Source organism: Furipterus horrens, unplaced genomic scaffold, assembly GCF_987537825.1.
Source record: "Furipterus horrens unplaced genomic scaffold, mFurHor1.1.pri manual_scaffold_17, whole genome shotgun sequence".
NCBI lineage: Eukaryota > Metazoa > Chordata > Mammalia > Chiroptera > Furipteridae > Furipterus > Furipterus horrens.
Window position 1 is genome coordinate 19,579,854 of NW_028327187.1, and position 20,044 is coordinate 19,599,897.

General features: G+C 41.1%; 1 protein-coding gene and 1 pseudogene across 1 annotated transcript; one reads left to right on the top strand and one right to left on the bottom strand.

Annotated features, from left to right (window-relative positions):
• Nucleotides 1-2,128: 2,128 nt before the first annotated feature.
• Nucleotides 2,129-2,461, bottom strand: LOC149990621 (histone H2A-like 3). Its single transcript, XM_090264025.1, has one exon. The coding sequence runs from the start codon at nucleotides 2,459-2,461 to the stop codon at nucleotides 2,129-2,131; it is 333 nt and encodes a 110-aa protein (XP_090120151.1).
• Nucleotides 2,462-12,836: 10,375 nt separating this feature from the next.
• On the top strand, nucleotides 12,837-14,057 carry LOC149990622 (zinc finger protein 599-like; annotated as a pseudogene).
• The last annotated feature ends 5,987 nt before the right edge of the window (nucleotides 14,058-20,044 follow it).

Below are 20,044 nucleotides of genomic sequence, written 5' to 3' on the forward strand. Positions count from 1 at the left end.
CTCGGGTCCACCATCTCGAGCTCTCTGTCAGTCGACTTGGAGGTCAACCGGAGAATCGCCAGGGCAGCCACAGTTATGGCCAGACTGAACCGGCGAGTGTGGAACAATTCCAGCCTCACTGAGAAAACCAGACTGCGCATCTACCAAGCCTGCGTACTCAGCACTCTCCTCTATGGCAGCGAGACGTGGACCACCTACGCAAGGCACGAAAGGAAACTCAACAGCTTCCACATGAGGTGCCTGCGACGCGTCCTGCATGTCGCCTGGCAGGATAAGGTCCCCAACACCGAGGTGCTGAAGCGAGCCAATATGAGCAGTTTGCATGCAGTTCTTAGCGAGAGACGCCTCAGGTGGCTCGGCCATGTCAAAAGAATGGATGCAGGCCGTATCCCCAAAGACCTCCTCTACGGCGAGCTAGCAGAAGGCAAGAGGATGACAGGGCGCCCAAAACTACGGTTCAAAGACATCTGCAAAAAGGACATGACACAATGCTCCATCAATCTCAACACATGGGAAGTTCAAGCAGACGACCGCCTAGCCTGGAGGCTCGCGGTCAGGCAAGGTACGTCACGCGCGGAGGCTGCGCGCAACGAGGAGGCGGTCCAGAAAAGATCGAGGCGGAAGCAGCGTCAGCAGCAGCAACAACAGCCATCTGCCTTCACCTGTAACAAGTGTGGCAGGGATTGTCACTCCCGAGTCGGACTGCACAGCCATTCTCGGCGGTGCAGATAGACTCTCAAGAAGCTACGCCATCGTCTCTCGAGACGGACGGCTGCCGACGACGACTCTGATCCAGTGTAACATGGCAGATGCTTTCCTGTACTATTATATGGAGACTGAGGACAATGTACCCCAGATCCTGAAGGAGAGAGCTGACAGGTAAGGGATGGGGAACTATTGGGCTTGGCTTTGGTTTATAACCTTTCAGGGAACAAGGGAAGTGCTGGGTTTTGTGAGAGAACAGAGCTCCGAGCAAGAGTGCTCCCCTGCCCCACCCCCCAAGGTTGAAATATTGAAAACGAAGACCTGTTTTTCTCAATACTAATTGTTAGGTCATACACCAAAGCTCCACATGAACAAGCCCGGTTTGCTTGGTAACACTTTCTTTTGAGTCCATCACTTGGAACAGAATTTACATAGAATATACTTATAGCTTTTAAAATTCTTATTCAATCACTTATAACTCTATGGTGCCCTATCAAATAAATGATTATTACACTTATTGGTGTTTCACCTGAGAATGAAATTGATAATTATATTTACAATGGAATAAATTAACAAATAGGTCCATTCACTAATATTTAATAACCACTAAGAGCTGCTTGAATTGCATGCCTTAGGACAGAGAGTAGCTTATATATAACATCCCTATTTATTTGTCCACAAAAGAGGACAGAAGGGCATATTACACAGGAAGAATTACAGCACCATCTATCTAATAATTCTTACTTCAAGTTCTTTTTTTTTTGGAATGAGGGTATAAATCAATAATAAATGAAATGGACATAACAATAATTCCTCTTTTGTATGATTGTTTAATATTTCACCCATTACTTTTCAACCTTCATGTAAAAGCTTCTGCCCCATTAAATCCATGCCAATCACTATGCAACCCACTCCAGCCCAGCCCCATTGCTGTCACCTTCTGACCTTTGGGCATTCCCTATCTCGAATAAAGCCTCTACACCTCATTCATTTTCTGCAGCTCCAGCCAACAACCACCATCATTATGGTAATTCAACATATCTAGGAGGCCCCCAGCCAACTTTCTGAACTTACAAGGCCTTACATTTTCAGAGCCAATGAAGGAGTCCCCTCCCCTCAACCAGGCACTCCCTCCAGGGCCACTCCCCACACTATTACCTATGTTCCTCTGAAATAACAGATTCAAGTAGCCCACACTGACCACTCCCTCTGTCCCTTCAAATCTCTATGGAATTTTTCTCTTGAATGTCTCACAGACAACCTCAACATAATATGACTAAAACTGAGAGGAATCAGAAGCAGCCCCATAGGTTTAAATTCTTTATTAGCATGTGCAGGTGTTAGCAGCACAGGCTCTTTCTGTGAGAGATTTTCACAATGGATGTGGCTGTGTAGACTCCCTCCAGTCTCTGGGATAAAGGTATCAGCAGTTCTTGCTGGACTGGAACATTTCATCCACCTGAGAATTGGTGTCATCCTTCAGGTGGCAGCTGAGCTGTGGCTTGTCGTCCAGGGCCCTCTGAACTCTGTAGTTGTTGTGGTCCTTGTTGCTCACCAGCTTGAGAATGTTGGTGGTTATGCGTCTGACAATGGCAGAGGAGACATCTTGGGTGGAAAAGTTCAGGTGCTGGGCAGAGCAGTTTGCCTGCAGGTGGCGGTCCATGTGGCTCATCTGAAACTGCAGCTTGGTTTTTGTGGTGCTGGAGAATGTCTCCTTCTTCAGCTTATAGGAGTTAGGACAGCTTTTTCCAGACATGATGTTTGATCCTAATTGGCCTAGCTTGATTGTCCAGCTAACCTGAGCCTTGGAAGACACCAGGCATCAGTGCTTATCCCCACCCACTCTGTCCTTATACTCTAGCCACTAGTTGCCCAGGGAGCAGCCTTTGTGACATCATAGATACTGGGATGTCACTGGTGTCCACTAGGTCTCAGCCTTAAAATATGTGTGTTAAGCCCTGGCTGGTGTGGCTCAGTGGATTGAGTGCCAGCCTGCAAACCAAAGGGTTGAGGTTCGATTCCCAGTCAGGGCACATGCCTGGGTTGCGGGCTGGGTCCCCAGTTGGAGGCATGTGAGAGGCAACCACATGTTGATGTTTAAAAAAAGAAAAAACATATATGTATGTTAGGAACTTGGTCATCCTATTGACTGGACCAGAATGTGAAACCAATATACCCATTAGAATGGTTGATAACATCTAATGAGGGTGAGGATGTAGAGCAACTAGAACTCCCATACATTGTTGATAGAGTGGGAAAAGGTTACAATCATTTTGGAAAAAGTCTGACAGAGTCTAAACATACACCTCCCTATGACCTAGTCATTCTTCTTCTAGATATTTATTCAATAAAAATAAAAATATATCTACATACAATGTCCACAAGAATGTTTATATCTTTATATCATTTTTATTCATAATAGACAAAACTGGAAATAGATCAGGTGTTCATCAACAGAAAAAAATGGATAAACAAACCATGATTTATTCATTCATTTGACGATAAATAAAAAAAACTACTGATGTATTCAATTATATGGATGAATCTCACAGGTACTACACTCAGTAAAGAAGCTAGACACAAAAGAGTACATACTCTATAAGTATGTGTATGTGTATATGTGTATGAAGTTCTAAAAGACTCAGAATTCTGACTGCTTCCAAAGTGGGGGAGGAGCAGGACTGATTGCAAAGGGAACTTTCTAGATATGGGAGTGAATTACATGGATGTATCTATTTGTTAAAATTCTGTGGTTGAAATGTATACATTTTAATATATGCCATTTTGCCTATAAGTGTACAAAGGTAATAATCAAGTAGCTTGGGAAGGTGGAGAGATATAGATGAAATAAGAATGAGAGAATGTTGATAGCTGTTGAAGTAGGTGATAGGTACATGGAGTTTCATTATAACATTTTGCTTATTTTATTTTATGTTTTAAATGTTCTATAATAAAAAGTAAAAAGAAGAAAGGATAAAAGAATAAGAGAAAGAAGGTAGTCATTACTAATCCATTACTATATCTTTGTCTGAGAATCCTCTTCAGTTCATCAGTAGTCTTCAACAATCAATTAGAAAGATATGTGTGATAACAACTATTTTCCATCCTGGACCTGTAGCATATACTCCTGAGTTTGTTAAAATCTCTCTCTCTCTCTCTCTCTCACACACACACACACACACACACACACACACACACACACACAGAATAACTAGAATGATTTTCTCCAATATATTAAAGTGCTTATTTTCAGGTGGCAGAATTATGAGTGATTTTTATCCTCTCTATATTTTTCTACATCTTCCAAATGTATAAATATGAATATGTATTTCTTTTATAATTAGAAAGGTAAAACATACAAAATTTTTAAAATACCATTTTCATTGAGTTTCTCCTGTATTGTTACTATGGTTGCAAAAATTCAACAGGCTTCACCACATTATCATTCTCAGGGAAAGCAATGCTGCTAATCATATTATTTCTTCACAAAAAAAGCTTTTGCCAATGTATGAACCTCCAGGGTCCATTTTTCTGTAAAGATAAAAATGCAATACTGCACAGGAGATCTGCTTATTAGACATTGGGCACACTATCTGTAGAACCAAAATAACTCTTCAGAAATTTTCTGCCAAACTGTTATGCAAATGTAACTACATCTAAATTAAAGTGCTGAGATAATACAGCCAACAGATTATGAAGTATAATTGCTTTTCTTGGTGTAGGCAGAAAGGTTGAATGTTTTATATCACACTCCATTTTGTTTCCTGTTTGGTTGAGGGTTCAGGTTATAGTATACAGAAAAGAAAAATGATAAATGAAAATAAATAAAGTTAAGAAGAAAGGAAAGGATAAGTTTAAGTGTTTGAGGTAAGGATATCTCAGCCCTCATAAAACAAACCAAAAAAAAAAAAAAAAAAAAAAGTGGACATAAACTTAATTTCACTTGGAGTCTGTAAGCTTTAGATCTATACATAAAAGGGAATGGTAGCCTTTATATTATGCATGTTAAACTCTCTTCATTTAACTTTCTTGTGTTTATGTCTTGCCTCCCCACCTCTATTCTTAAATAGCTAGCTCCAAAGTCTAGAGTCTGTCTCTTACTTCTGGCTACTTGTCATTAGGCTATAACTTCTAAGAGAGCACATTCTATCTTCCCCTTCTTTAAAACCTTAGAACCTAGTTCAATGCCTGAGACAAAGGAGACACAGTATTTGTTGAATAAATGAGTGAGTATTTCTATTAGTATGCTACCTGGTACCTTGCCCATAGTAAAACTCTAGCAGATATGTATTGAAGTAGTTATTAATTAATCCATTTATGCACCCCATTAATATTAGTGAGTGTTCGCTATGTGTCATGCATGCTCTAGGTTCTGGGGACATAGCACTGAGCAAAGTAACACCTCTGTTCCTGTGATACTTACACTCCAATGAAAAAAATTACCATTTGGTCAACTTAATAGAATACTACAATTTTCAGTTTTGACACAAATGAAAAACTTTCCACCTTTTCATTGTTACAGTATTAAACAACCCCTGGGTGCGTTGAGTCAACATTTCATTTCTATGGTACTTTGTGTTGGTAGGTGAATGTGATTAAAAGTAGTTTAAAGCAACAAGTATAAGCACACATAATTATTGTGATTGGAGGACTTTTCAAGATAGCACATGAAAATTGCTACAGAATATACATTCCTTGAAGACTACATCCTATGAACCAGGAGAGAGAAGGCTTCTAACAGAAACAGATTCCTTTTATTGACAAAGATGAATTGTTCCACTGCGACTCTCCTCTTTCTAATTTCCTGGCTAGTCAAGATCAATCAATACTCCTTAGACAGTACCCATTTACGGTTCTGACAAGTGTTATTTTTTAGAGGCCATTCTTTAAGCTTCTCATTAATGAAAAACAGTATTGTAGCATCTATTACCACTTCCACTCTGTTTCCTGGCCTTGCTCCGTCTGGTCCTGATATTACAAACAGCTGAAATCAGTACATTGTGATATTATGCAAATATGCTCTGGCAGATTGAGCTAAGAATAGTGTGCATTGGGCTATTTCACTTTATTTGGTATATACATGAATTTGGCATTTTTAAATTAAAGAACTTTATGGACATTTAAAAATATCTCTGCATTAGAAATGTGTTTTCTTATGAAGATTAAATAAACACCAGTCTGTGGAACAACTTTAAACTTGTTGAGTTTAAAACTAGGAATTCAGGGAGGAAGAAAATGAGGGCATCGTAAAGAAGAGAGTAGTGTTTTCCATGATGTCCTGTTCAATGAGCTAGAGAAGCATGGGCTGAGTGCCCAGTGGAGCTTGATGAATTCAGCCCTGGTCAATTTATTACAGCTGAAAGGTGCTGATTATGGCTCACTGCAATCCTGCAGAGAACGTTCTAATGTCATATTGCAGAGCTGGAAATTTGGGCTTGTCCTGTTCAGCAATATTTTAATGACTCAGAGAAGGACATTCATAACATATATATATAAAATCTATTTATCACAAGAATTTGGTAGGGTAAGTGAATGTATTGTTACATTATAATCAGGAGTCTTAAAGATCTCTCCAAGTTAGATTCTTTGTCTGAATCTAAAAGATGAACTTTGATTGATACAAAGAAATATAAAGTTTTATATCTATGTTGAAAACAGCCAGTTCTTATTTTAGGGAAATTCTTGTTCAAAGATCAGGGGACACTTCTCCTTTCCAGGCCATAAATTGATTAATTGATTATTTTCATAAGACAGCAAGTGAAAGATTCTGAACTCAGAAGGAAGTGAAGAATTTTTCAACAATGAAGATATTAAAGAAGAATTAGTTTTTACCTGTAATGCTCTTCAATCCTTTGCTGGTAACATTCCTTCCTTATTAAAAAAAAATGCCCTGGATGGTGTGGTTCAGTTAATTGGGAATCATACCACAAACTGAAAGGTCACAGGTTCAATCCCCAGTCAGGGCACATTCCTGGATTGTGGGTTCTGTCTCTGGTTGGAATGCATACAAGAGGCAACCGATAGATGCTTCTCTCTCACATCAATGTTTCTCTCCCTCCCTTTCCCTCTCTCTAAAATCAATAAGACTGTCCTCATTTGAAGAATTAAAAACACTAAATTAATTTAATTTAAAAGTATGAAAAGTGTAAACCTTACCCCTCTTGGCTTTCTCAGGAGAATCAAGCTCTTTGAACATCACCTGTTTTTTGTGTCTTAGGAGAGAATACACCTCACTCCTGTAACCAAGATAGTTTTAATTTCTAATTGTAAGCTTTATTTTCCCATTTTGAACTCAGAGAAGTAGGCTTCCCTTGTACTTAAAAAATTGCAAAGTAAACAATATACAGACTGTTTCAGGACAGAAAACAAACAATAACATTTTTGCAGACCATCTCATGTTGTTCCCTTCCCTCATAAGCATGCAATTCATAGATTATCACTGACAAATAAAATGGCCAAGTACTGGTACTACCACTCTCTAGGAATATAAAAAACGTTTATTAAGCCAATTTTTTTTTTAATAAAAGATTGTCACTTGAAAAATGGCAGGAAGGTCCTGGTTTGGAAATACAGAATTTTTTTAAAAATAATTTTATTTATTTGTTTATTTACTTTTATTTTTAGAGAGAGGGGAAAGGAGAAAGAGAGGGAGAGAAACATCACTGTGTGGTTGCCTCTCACTCGTGCCCCCAACTGGGGATTGACATGCAACCTAGTCATGTGCTCTGACTGGGAATCGAACCAGCGACGCTTGGCTTGCAGGCCGACGCTCAATCCACTGAGCCACAGCAGCCAGGGTGAAAGACAGGATTTTTAGAGTCTTCTGGCACATTACTAAAAAGAGCATACTTTGGAAAAAGAACGCATAAGCTTTTCACTTACTGAAAATAGAAATGAGTAAAGTATAAAATTCAGCTTCCAAGATAGCTAGTGTTGGTTTTATTAACCAATATGAAATGTCCAAAGAAAAAAGTAATGGCTCTGCTTTGCCTTACACTAAATCGTCAGACCATCCTTGTATATATACTGTGATCTGTTCTGGACACTATATTTTGAGAGACATTGCCAAAGAGGAGCATATTCAAATACAGTTATCCATAGAGTATTTGGCTATTCTGGAAAATGTGTAATGTGGTGAACAGGTAAAGGACCTGGAGATATTTAATCAAGAGAAGAAAAAAGACTTCTCTGGCTGGTGTGCCTCAGTTAGTTAGGCATCATCCCATAAAGAAAAGGTCACTTGTTCAATTCCCGGTGGGGCCACATGCCTAGGTTGCATGTTTGGTCCCCTGTCAGGGAATGTACTAGAGGCAACTGATTGATGTTTCTATCTCACATCGATGTTTCTGTCCCTCTTTGTCCCTCTCTCTAAAAAAGTTAAAAAAAAAAAAAAAGAGAGAGAGAAGAAAAGACTAAGGAAGGACATGGTAGCAATCTTCAGTTATTGAAAGCCTTAATAGCAGAAGAGGAATAGAATCATTTTCTGAATTCTTCAGATCAAAAGTAGGACTGAAGATACACCAGAATAAACTCAAGATGGACAAAAGACTTAAATGTAAGTCACGACACCATAAAAGTCCTAGAGGAAAACAGGCAGTAAAATTTCAGATATCCCACATAGCAATATTTTTGCTGATATAGTTCCTAGGGCAAGGGAAATAAAGGAAAGTATTACAGAAACAGGGGAGTCCAAAAATCCCCAGAGTTTTTGGCTGGGGGATGGGGAGAAGAAGCATCTTTTCAGAGTGCCTCCACATGCCTGAGGCTGGTGGCTAGTGTCTTTTATACGCAAAATGGCTTTAATGCATCCAAAGTCTCAGGTAGATGGGAGGAGACTTGGAACCAGGGGATGGTATGGAGAAAGCACACAAAGCCTGCGTGAGGTTCTGTGAATGGTCAGAACTGGTTACCGCACCCACTGGGATGTATAAACAGCTGCGGAAATTTCTCTCTCTCTCTCTCTCTCTCTCTCTCTCTCTCTCTCTCTCTCGCACGCTCACTCTCAGGCTCTCGCTCTCTTGCGTGCTCCCTCCACGTGGCTTGGTGAAGGGGCCTTCTCCATGTGGCTTGGAGAAGGGGTCTCCAGGCTGCTTTAAGAGGCTCTCGCCATGCGGTTTTGAGGAGAGGAGATCCGCGAGGTTTGCAGGAAGAAGGCAGTTTGCAAGAAGGCTGAGAATCCAGGCGGCTGTGCATTGAGAGCTGGAGGGCACCACAGCACAGAAAGGACCTCCCCAATCAGATTGAATGATTGGCAGCTGCTGGTAAAGCTGAACTGTGTTTGGAAAGTAGGGAAATGGTTTCTCTGACTTTCCTAAAATTAGCCTGGTTTGGAAGGGGGGGAAGCAAGGATATGTGTTTGTGGGTGTTTTAAAGAGCATAAGACTTAACAGCAGAAATCCGCAAATAACTAAATCTATATAACTGTTAAATAAACAATTCTTTTTCTTTTCACCAAACTCTGGTATTGAGAGTTATCATTTTGGCGGCGGGCAATCGGGCCCCTAACTAAAGAGCCCGTGGGCTTGTTTTCAACTGGAGTAGCCCAGGGGTTCTGTAACAAAAGGATTAAAAAAAGGGATTACATCGAACTGAAGAGATCCTGCTCAGCAAAAGAAAACATCAACAAGATGAAAAGGAAACCAACTGTATGAAAGAACATATTTGCCAATGACTTCAGACAAGGGTTTGATCTCCAAAATATATACAGAACTTATACCACTCAACACCAAGAAGACAGACAATCCAAGTAGAAAATGGGCAAAGGCACTGAACAGACACTTCTGTAAGGAGGATATACAGAGGGCCCATTGGCATATGAAAGAATGATCAACACCACTAACCATCAAAGAGATGCAAATTAAAACCACAATGAGATACCACCTCACATTAGTCAGAATGGCCATCATTAACAAGTCAACAAACAGCAAGCGCTGGAAAGGATATGGAGAAAAGGGAACCCTAGTGCACTGTTTGTGGGAACGCATCCTGGTGTACCCACTATGGAAAACGATATGGAATTTCATCAAAAAACTAAAAATGGAAATGCCTTTTGATTCAGCAATTCCATTGCTAGGATTATACCCAAAGTATTCTGAAACACCAATTAAAAAGAACCTATGCACCCCCATGTTCATAGTAGCATTATTTACAATAGCCCAGTGCTGGAAACAGCCTAAGTGCCCATCAGTGGATGAGTGGGTCAAAAAACTGTGCTACATTTACACAGGAGAAAGAAAGAAGGAACTCCTACCTTTTGCTACAGTATGGCTAGAACTTCAGAGTATTATGCTAAGTGAAATAAGCCAGGCAGCAAAAGACAAATATTATGTGATCTCACCTGGTACAGGAAACTAATAAACGAAACAAACAAATGAGCAAAACAGAACCAGAGGCATGTAAACAAGGAACAGACAGACAGTGACCAGAACGGAGGGGGAGGGGGAAAGGGCGGGGGGAAGAAGAGGAAGGGTCTAGTCAGGGAACTAGTGTAAATGACACATGGACATAGACAACTAAATGGGGATTGACTGTGTGAGAAGGGGGAGATGAGTGGAGCAGGGGAGAGCAAAAGGGGAAAAATAGGACAACTGTAATAGAAAAACAATTTTAAAAAGTAGGACTGAAGAGCTAAAGCTTCAGGGAGGCAAACTTTGGCTGGATTCAGGAGAAACTCATATAGCGAAACTCGTCAAAACTGGAATGGACTATCCTAAGAGACAAAGATGTATTCCCCTGTTACTGAAGGTGCTCAAGTGCCTCGGGAATGTCTTTGAAGAAGGAATCTGAGCAAAAGTTGGAGTTGGAGCAGATAATTCCTATGGGCTCTTCCAGCCCTAATTTTGTAAACTTGGGTAATGACATAGAAGCCTAGCTTTGAACATCAAAATGTTTTTCTATTCTTACTTATAACCCCATATCTAGTCAGTTAACAAGTCTACTTGGCTCTTTCTTTACAATGGGTAAATTACAATATTCCCCTAGTTGAGAAGATTTGTCAAAATTGCCCTGACTAATGTGGCTCAGTGGGTTGGGCGTCGCCCTGTGAACCAAATGGTCGCTGGTTCAATACTCTGTCAGAGCACATGCTCCTCGTTGCAGGCCAGGTCTCTGGATGGGGGCACGTGAGAGGCAACCGATCAATGTATCTCTCATACATTACTATTTCTCTCCTTCTCTCTCTCCCTCCCTTCCTCTCTCTCTAAGGTAAATAAATAAAATCTTTGGGAATAAAAGATTTGTCAAAATAAATATCGGCACATCTTGCGGAATGTTGTTTACAAAGATGGTTAAACATTTTATTCCATCTCTGTTTACACACGTCTTTGCAATGTAACTTGGTGGCTTATCTTCTCACTCCTTAATCTGGGATGCTGTGGGTTTCTTTGATGGATAGAATGTGGCAGAATTAACATTGTGTGACTTCCTAGTCTATGCCTTAAGAAGCTTTTCAGCTTCTGTTCTCACTCGCTTGTATCACTACAACCCTGTGAATAAGCCTGGGCTAACCTCCTTGAGAATCAGACAGCACAGGGAGAGAGAGATCTTATGGTGAGAAAGAGAAGCCTGGTCATGCTAGCTGTAGCAGCCCTTAGAGCTGGAGCCCTGATAGGAGAGAGAGGACATCCAAGACCAGCCAACTTCTCAGCCAATCCACCTACAGATTTAAATTCATAAGTGAATCCAACTGCTGTCACATGGAGCAGAGATGAACCATATGCCATCCAAGTCCTGCCCAAACTGCCAACCCACAAAATCATGAACAAAGAAATGGTTGCTGTTTTCCAAGGCAATTAGTTGTTCAACAATAAAAACCAATATGTGCTTTTATTCAGCAAAGTTGCTTTAAAAAATAACCTTATGAAGACATATGTACACATGGCCACTACATTGTTTCTAATAAGGGTCAAGATACAAAATAAAGAGGACTAGTTAAAAAATTATGGCATACACATGGAATGGAATACTCAGTAGCACTTAAAAAGAATCAGGTGGTTCTCTATTTACAATTTCAGAACAGTATGAATAGTTAATCACATTTATGTAAACAGACAAGTATGGCCATACATGTATACGTAGAAACTATTCAAAAGGATGCACAAGAAACTATTAAAAGTAGTTAGCTGAGGAGTTGGGCTGAAAGTTGAGAGGAGAAAGAAAACTTTATATCCTTTATTCCTTTAAAATATTTTACTTTGAGTATTAACTACTTAAGTATGCTAATTTAGAAATAAATGAAAAAAAGAACACCAAACACAACTTCTATTCCCTCTGCTTCCATTGGTAATCCTTCTATATGGTATCCCCACATTGATATAACACTCTTTTTTTATGATGTCGCTCTTCTACTCATGAAGTCTCAATAACCCTCCACTGCTTAGAAATGGTCTTCAAAGTGAGGTAGGTTCTATTTATATATTTCACCTCAAATAGTAAGATAGAAAGAAAAGTTCTATTAATATTGAATACATGGATATACACTGGCGTTCTTAATTGATATTAATGTGACCACCTATTACATAAGGGGGCATGGTGTCGAAGGAAAGAGCTGGAGTCCCATGATACAGAAGGGTGTATGGTGGTGGCCTAGCTCATCCTTTTACTTTCTCCTGATTACAACTAATTACCCTTTCTATGAGCCTGGTTACATTGACCTAAAGATTTTCAAAAATCTACCTTAAAATAAAGAAACCTTTCCAGGAAGGGCTCATCCAGAGTCTGACAGCAGTGGCCGCGCTAAGGTGCCCGGCTGAGGTGAGTGCGTGTCCTCAGGCTCTCCCCCCTCATCCCACGGAGCCCTGCAGCTCGGGTGGAGCACCTATCACGTCCTGCAGCCCAGGCCCCAATGGCTGCGACCGTGAGGCACTCACGGGGACACACAGTGTGACGGAGTGGGAGACAGTGACAGGCTGAGGGGTCGCTGTGTGAAGTATAGAGTGGCGACTGAGCCAGAAGCATCCGCACCTGGAACGGCAGGATTCTCATGACTACAGACGTTCTTATGGACTGTACATAGGGCTGTGTAACCTTTGAGGACATGGACATTTTCTTCTCACAAGAGGAGTGGGAGTTCCTTGATGAGACTCAGAGACGCCTGTACCTCTATATGACGCTGGAGATCTTGGAACTTATAACCTCTCTGGGCACCAGTGACCTTCAAGGATGTGTCTGTGACCTTCACCCCAGAGGAGTGGGAGTTGCTGGACCCACCTCAGAGGACCCCGTACCAGGAAGTGATGCTGGAGACCTACAGGCTCCTGGTCTCCCTGGGGCGCCCGGTTCCCAGGCCAGAGCTGGTTCACCTGCTGGAGCACAGGCACAGGCTATGCACGGTGAGAAGCCTCACATGGAGCACCTGTCCAGGCGACAGAGAAAAACTTTAGACCAGAGAACCAAGCACCACTCAGCCAGTTTTGTGTGAGGAAGCCTTGTTCCAGGGAAGCCAGACTCCAGAATCGTCAAGGGACTCCAAATTGGAGCAAGCCAGGGACCGGGAAGGGCTTTTGGAAGTATGGCCCAAGACGGACCCCACAAGGAGACCCATCCTGGGAAAAGGAGCCTTGAACAAGATATCGGTTTGGGGACAGATGACAGTCTGCACTCTAGGGTGTCAGAGGAGAGAGTCTCCCAGAGAGATGTTCACCATGAACGGGACCACAGGGACCAGAGAAAGGCCCCAGGAACCAGGTGGGGAGACCTCTACGAATGCAAGCAGTGCGGGAAAGGTTTCAACAGGAAGTGGTATCTTGCTTGCCACCAGCGGTTTCACATGGGGATGAAGCCCTACGAGTGCAACGTGTGTGGGAAAGCCTTCAGCCAGAGCTCCACCCTCATCCGGCACTACCTCATCCATACTGGGGAGAAGCCCTACACGTGCCTGAAGTGCGCGAAGGCCTTCAAGCTCAGCTCTTACCTAGTGCAGCACCACTGGATCCACACCGAGGAGAAGCCCTACAAGTGTGCCAAGTGAAGGAAGGCCTTCAGCCGCTGCTCCGCCTTCATTCAGCACAAAAGGACCCACAGCAGAGAAAGGCCCTTCGCGTGCAAGGACTGCGAGAAGGTGTTCAGCAACAGAGAGCACCTAGTCCAGCACTACTTTGTGCACCGAACGGTTCGAGTGTGCCTCGTGCGGGAAGGCCTTCTGCTGCCGCTAGGAGCTGCTGCAGGACCGGCGAGTGCACACAGGAGAGCGGCCCTACGTGTGCACGCAGTGCAGGAAGGCCTTCCACCGCAGCACGTACCTGCTGCAGCACTCCATCATCCACACGGGGGAGAAGCCCTACAAATGTGGCCTGTGCGGGAAGGCCTTCAAGCGCAGGTCCCACCTCCTGCAGCACCACAGGGTCCACACCTGAGCCAAGCCCTGCCAGCACAGGGGCCAGAGAAAGACCTCACCCACTGCCCGTTCTGGTCTGTTAAGAGGGGATCGACATGGGAGGAAAACACCCTTCAGCGCAAAGAATGTTGGAGAAGGTGTTTTGTCAGCTCTGAAACACAGAGTCGTAGTCGCCTTGGCGAGGAGCCCTGGGAATGCAGTGAATGTACCTTGAGCCGCAGCTAAGCCCTCCCTCATCACGATGGGAGAGAAAGGAAAGAAGGTGGGTACCAGGGGGTCTCCCTCTGTCAGCATCAGAGAACTTACTGAGGAGAGATGCTGAATGTAACTACGAAGAACCGTCTTAAGCCAAAGGGAAAAATCTTACTTGCCATCTGAGAACTCATAATTGAGAAGCCACATAATTGTCATTGCTGTGAGCAAACCTGGCACAGGTCACTTTGATAGAGAGAGATCTGATCAGATCACTGAAGAGAGTAGGGAGGGGCCGAAGAAGGAGGTTGCCCAAGGCAATGGTAAACAGACTAGGACTGGACTGGCTGAAAAGCTGAACGCCTCTGGTGGACATGGATGGACTGGAAGATTTAAAATAAAAGGAGGGCAGAGACTGGCTCTCTGACTTTTTTCCTTGAGGGTGCCTGGATGATTGTGCTACAGCTGCCTGCAGATGGTATTTTGGACAGAAGGAACTCTGGGTGCAGTCTAGGATTGGGCTGGCCTAGCAGAGGGGTTGCAAGATTATTATTCTTTGGGTATTCTAGAGAGGGTGGGCCTTGAGGCAGAAGTCTGTCATTCTTCCAAAATTGTGTAGTTTTGTATCTTATGTTGTTTTAGTTTGTAAACTAATCCTATAGGAATCATTAAAAACTAATCTGGAATGTTAGGGGAACTCAGGAGTTAAAGAGTTTAGCCTTAATTGACAGGCTTAAGTGATTAAAGCTGTAACTAAAGAGTTAAAAGTTTTAGCTTTGAATGACAGGCTTAAGTGACTAATGCAAGTGGAAAACTTATTCCAAAATTGTGTAGCTTTTGAATAAAGACTCCTTTCCTTTATCACCAAACCTTTGCCTCTGGAATTTTGCCTAGAGGGTGGTGGTGGGCAGCAGGACCCCACTTGCTGTTCAGTAACAGGAGTGGCGACTCTGGTGAGATTCTAACTGCCTGTGGAATTGTGGAGTTTCCCAGTCACCTAGAGTTCCTCTGCATGCCCGCTCAAGGTGCCCGCTGCCTAAACACATCTGGCAGGTGGAAAGGAAATGAGTCTGGGGAGGGGCTGTGAAACAAGGTAGGGGTGAGGACCACGGCTTGTGAGATTGGTTGGCAGAGTAATTGCTGGTGATTACTCTTTGGAATAATGGAGTCATGGCTACCAGTTTTGTTTATGTTCTCAGGGTTTGTGGGTTTTTCTGGTTATAGCCTTTGGCCTGTACATCCGAGCCAGTAAAAGCAGTTCTGTGCTGGCTCCTAGAGGGAGCCCACTAGGTAGGAATTTTGGCAGACTTGAGCATGTACTGTCATTATCCAATGTCCACGGAGGTATTGATTTATTATTGTAATACCTGTGTGAGAGAAACATCGATTGATTGCCTTTTGCATGCCCACAACCAGGTGTTGCAGGATTAGAAACAATGCATTTAAAGTATTAAAAGACTGAGGCTTGACACAGTACTTACTTTTTGTTTTTCTTTATCTATTTTGTTTTCTGTGTAAAGACTACCAAAATAAAAATCTTGGAGGAATTTCCAAGTTAAAAAAAAAAAATCAAGTGAATGCTTGTTTGGAATAAAAAAGTGAGAATTATATGCAACAAAATATCTTTACATTATCAGCTAAAAAATAAGTACATAAAGTTAGACAACATAAATCCATTGTCAACAGTAATTATTAAATTAGTGTGCTTGGTGGTGTTGCAAGGAAAAGCCACTGAGAGATTGTGCTAAAATAGTAGAATTATGTGTGGGTGAGGTCAGGTGTTCATAATTATAAGTGGTTGGGGGAGGTGGAGGAGGAAAAAAGGGGCATAAATGGTAATGGTCGGAGACTTGGGGTGGTGAACACACAATACAGATGACGTGTTGCAGAATTGTGTACCTGAAATCTGTATAATTTTGTTAACCAGTGTCACCCAATAACTTCAATAAAAAGGGGAAAAGATAAAAAAAAAAGGAAAAAAATAAAATGAAAAAAAGACGAAACCTTTTAAAAATTGATAAGTAACTTAAAAATATTCCTGCAAAGAAACTCAGCTTTCAGGCTAATACAAATAACATAAACACAAATTAATGAAAAGTGAATGGCAGATCCGACAGATTTCCTACTCCTGGTACAAGCTCTTAGTCAACTGCATTACAAGTAAAAATCAATGACTAGTATATCTGACAAAGAGGAAAAAGGACAAAAAGAAGGAAAAGGAGGAGAAGAAGAAGAAGAAGGTTAACTCCAGAGTTTCAAATGTATAAAATCAGTTGATACTCATTTCAATACATTACCCAAGTTCATTTAACAGTGAGGAAAACTTGAAGCCTCTGGTAAGGAGTCTCACTTGCTAAAAAACTACAAAATTTCACTCTCCTTGAAACAAACATGTTCATTTGTCCTGAGGAACTTAATGAAATAATATATGGAAAATATGAGAATAAAACAAAAATGCACAGACGACATGATATTGTATGTAGAGAATCCTAAAGATTCCATCAAAAAACTACTGGAACTGATAAATGAATTCACTGAAGTAGCAGGATACAAAATAAATAACCAGAAATAAGTTGCATTTTTATACACCAATAATGAACTATCAGAAGGGGGAAATTTAAAAAACAATACCATTCACAACTGCATAAAAAATAAAATAAAATACCTAGGAATATATTTAACCAAGGGGGTAAAAGACCTTTACTGGACACATTATAAGACACTGAAGAGCCCTGGCTGGTGTGGCTCAGTGGATTGAATGCCAACCTGTGAACCAAGGGGTGGCTGGTTCAATTCCCAGTCAGGGCACATGCCTGAGTTTCAGGCCAGGTCCCCAGTTAGGGTTGTTCAAGAGGCAACTGATCCATGTATCTCTCTCACATTGCTGCTTCTCTTCTGCTCTTTCTCCTTACCTTCCCCTCTCTCTAAAAGGAAATAAATAAAATCTTTATAAAAAAAAGACACTGAAGAAAGAAATCAAAGAAGATACAAATAAGTGGAAGCATATACCATGTTTATGGATAGGGAGAATTAATATCATTAAAAGGTTCATACTACCCAAAGTAATCTATAAATTCAAGGAAATTCCTATTAAGATGCCACTGGCATATTTCACAGAAGTAGAACAAATATTCCAAAAATTTATATGGTACCACAAAAGACCCAGAATAGCCACAGCTTCTTGAGAAAGAAGAACAAAGTTGGAAGAATCAAGCTACAATATCAAACCTATAGTGCAAGGTCATAAGAATCAAAACAACATGGTACTGGCATAAAAATAAACATATAGCTCAATGGAACAGAACAGAGAGCCCAGAAATAAACCCATGTCTTTATGGTCAATATTTGACAAAGGAGGGAAGAATATACAATGAAATAAAAATAGTCTATTCAATAAATGGTGGAAAAATTGGACAGATAATGTGCAAACAATGAGAAGAGACCTCCTTCTTACACCATATATAAGAATAAACACTCGATTCCCAGTCAGGGCACATAACTAGGTTGCACGTCAGGTCCCCAGTTGGGGGCGCAAGTGAGAGGCAACCACACAGTGATGTTTCTCTCCTTTTTCTCCTTTCCCCTTTCTCTAAAAATAAATAAACAAATTTTTTTTAAAGAATAAACACAAATGGGTTAAAGACATATTTAAATGTTAGACTCAAAGTCATAAAAATCCTAGAAGAAAACATAGACAGTAAAATCTTGGACATTTCTCATAGAAATATTTTTTTCTGCTATATCTCCTCAGGCAAGGAAACAAAAGAAAAAATGAAGCTACATAAAGCTAAAAGTTTTTTGGACAGCAAAGAAACCATCAAAAAAATGAAAAGACAACCCACTGAATGAGAGAACATACTTGCTAATGAAACATCTGATAATGGGTTATAAAGAATTTAAAAACTCAACAGCAAAAAAGCAAACAATCCAATTAAAAAATGAGCAAAGGACCTGTAGAGACACCTCTCCAAAGAGAATATACAGATGGCCAATAGGGATATGAAAAGATGCTCAACATCACTAATCATCAGAAAAATGCAAAATACAACCACAATGAGGTACCATCTTACACCTGTCAGAATGGCTATCAATAATAAATCAACAAACAGCAAGTGCTGGCAAGGATGTGGAGAAAAGGGAACCCTTGTACACTGTTGGTGGGAATGTAGATTGGTGAAGTCACTATGGAAAACTATAAACTTATCTCAAAAATTAAAAGTGGAACTGCCTTATGTCCCAGCAATTCCACTTCTGGGAATGTATCTGAAGAAACCCCAAATCCTAATTTGAAAGAATATATGCACTTCCATGTTCATTGCAGCATTATTTACAATAGCCAAGATTTGAAAACAGCCCAAGTGCCCATCAGTAGATGAGTAGATAAGCCCTGGCTGGTGTAACTCAGTGGATTGAGTGCCGGCCTGCAAACTGAAAGGTAGCCAGTTCAATTCCCAGTCAGGACTCATGCCTGGGTGTGGGCCAGGTCCCCTGTTGGGGCTGTGTGAGAGGCAACCAATTGACGTATCTCTTGCACATGGATGTTTCTCTCCCTCTCGTTCTCCCTCCCTTCCCCTATCTCTGAAAATAAATAAAATATTTAAAATCAATAGATGAGTAAATAAAAAAGCAGTGGAACAGTTTTAAAATTGTTTTTGTATCGATTGAGAGAGAGAGAAAAGGAGAAAGGGAGCACACAAGAAAAAGAGAAACATCAGTTTGTTGTTCCACTTAGTTATAGTTAATTCTTGTATGTGCCCTGACAAGGAATCTTACCCGCAATGTTTGGTGAATAAGGATGGAGCTCTAACCAATTGAGCTACCCAGCCAGGGCCCCGCAGTGGTGCATTTGCACAATGAAATACTACTTGAGTGTAAAAAAAGAAGAAAATCTTACCTTTTATGACAGCATGGATAAACCTGGAGAGTATTATACTAAGTGAAGTATGCCAATCAGAGAAAGATAAGTACCATATGATTTCACTTATATGTGGAGTCTAATGAACAAAATAAACTAACAAAATAGAAACAGACTAATAGATACAGAGAATAGTCTTGACAGCTGTCAGAGGGGAGGGGGTTAGGAGGCTGGGAGAAAAGGGTGATAGGATTAATAATAAAAACCTCAGAGACACAAACAACAGTACAATGATTACCAGAGGGAAAGGGGGGTGGTAGGAGGTAGTAAAGGGTAAAGTGGGGATAAATGGTGATGGAAGGAGACTTGACTTGGGGTGATGAACACACAATACAATATATAGATGATGCATTATAGAATTGTACACCTACAACTTACATAACTTTATTAATCAATGTAACCACAATAAATTCAATAAAAAATTTACCAAGAGCCATGGCTGATGTGACTCAGTGACTTGAGCACTGGCCTGCAAACCAAAGGGTCATTGGTTCAATTCCCAGTCAGGGCAGATGCCTGAGTTGTGGGCCAGGCCCCAAGCTGGGGTTGTGCAATACAGGCAATGACAGATTGCTGTTTTTCTCCCTCTCTTTCCCCCTCCCTTCCTCTCTCTCTCTCTCCCTCCCTTCCTTTCTCTTTCAAATAAATAAAATAAAATAAAACTTTAAAAGACTGAAATCCATTCTTTGTCAAAAAGCATTCTTGTAGGATGCACAAAAATTATTGTGACAACACAGTAACATGAAGATTCTTAAAATCATTATGTTGAATGATAGAAACTAGATACAAGGGTAAATGCTGTATAATTCTATGTATGTGAAATCCTAGAAAATGTTGTCAAAAACATTAGTGGTTTCTTGGATCCAGGGTCAGAGGTAAGGATGGATTGCAAAGGGATT

Bases quoted from the DNA above. Each gene is read 5' to 3' on its own strand.
- LOC149990621 (XM_090264025.1), bottom strand. From the start codon at position 2,461: ATGTCTGGAAAAAGCTGTCCTAACTCCTATAAGCTGAAGAAGGAGACA.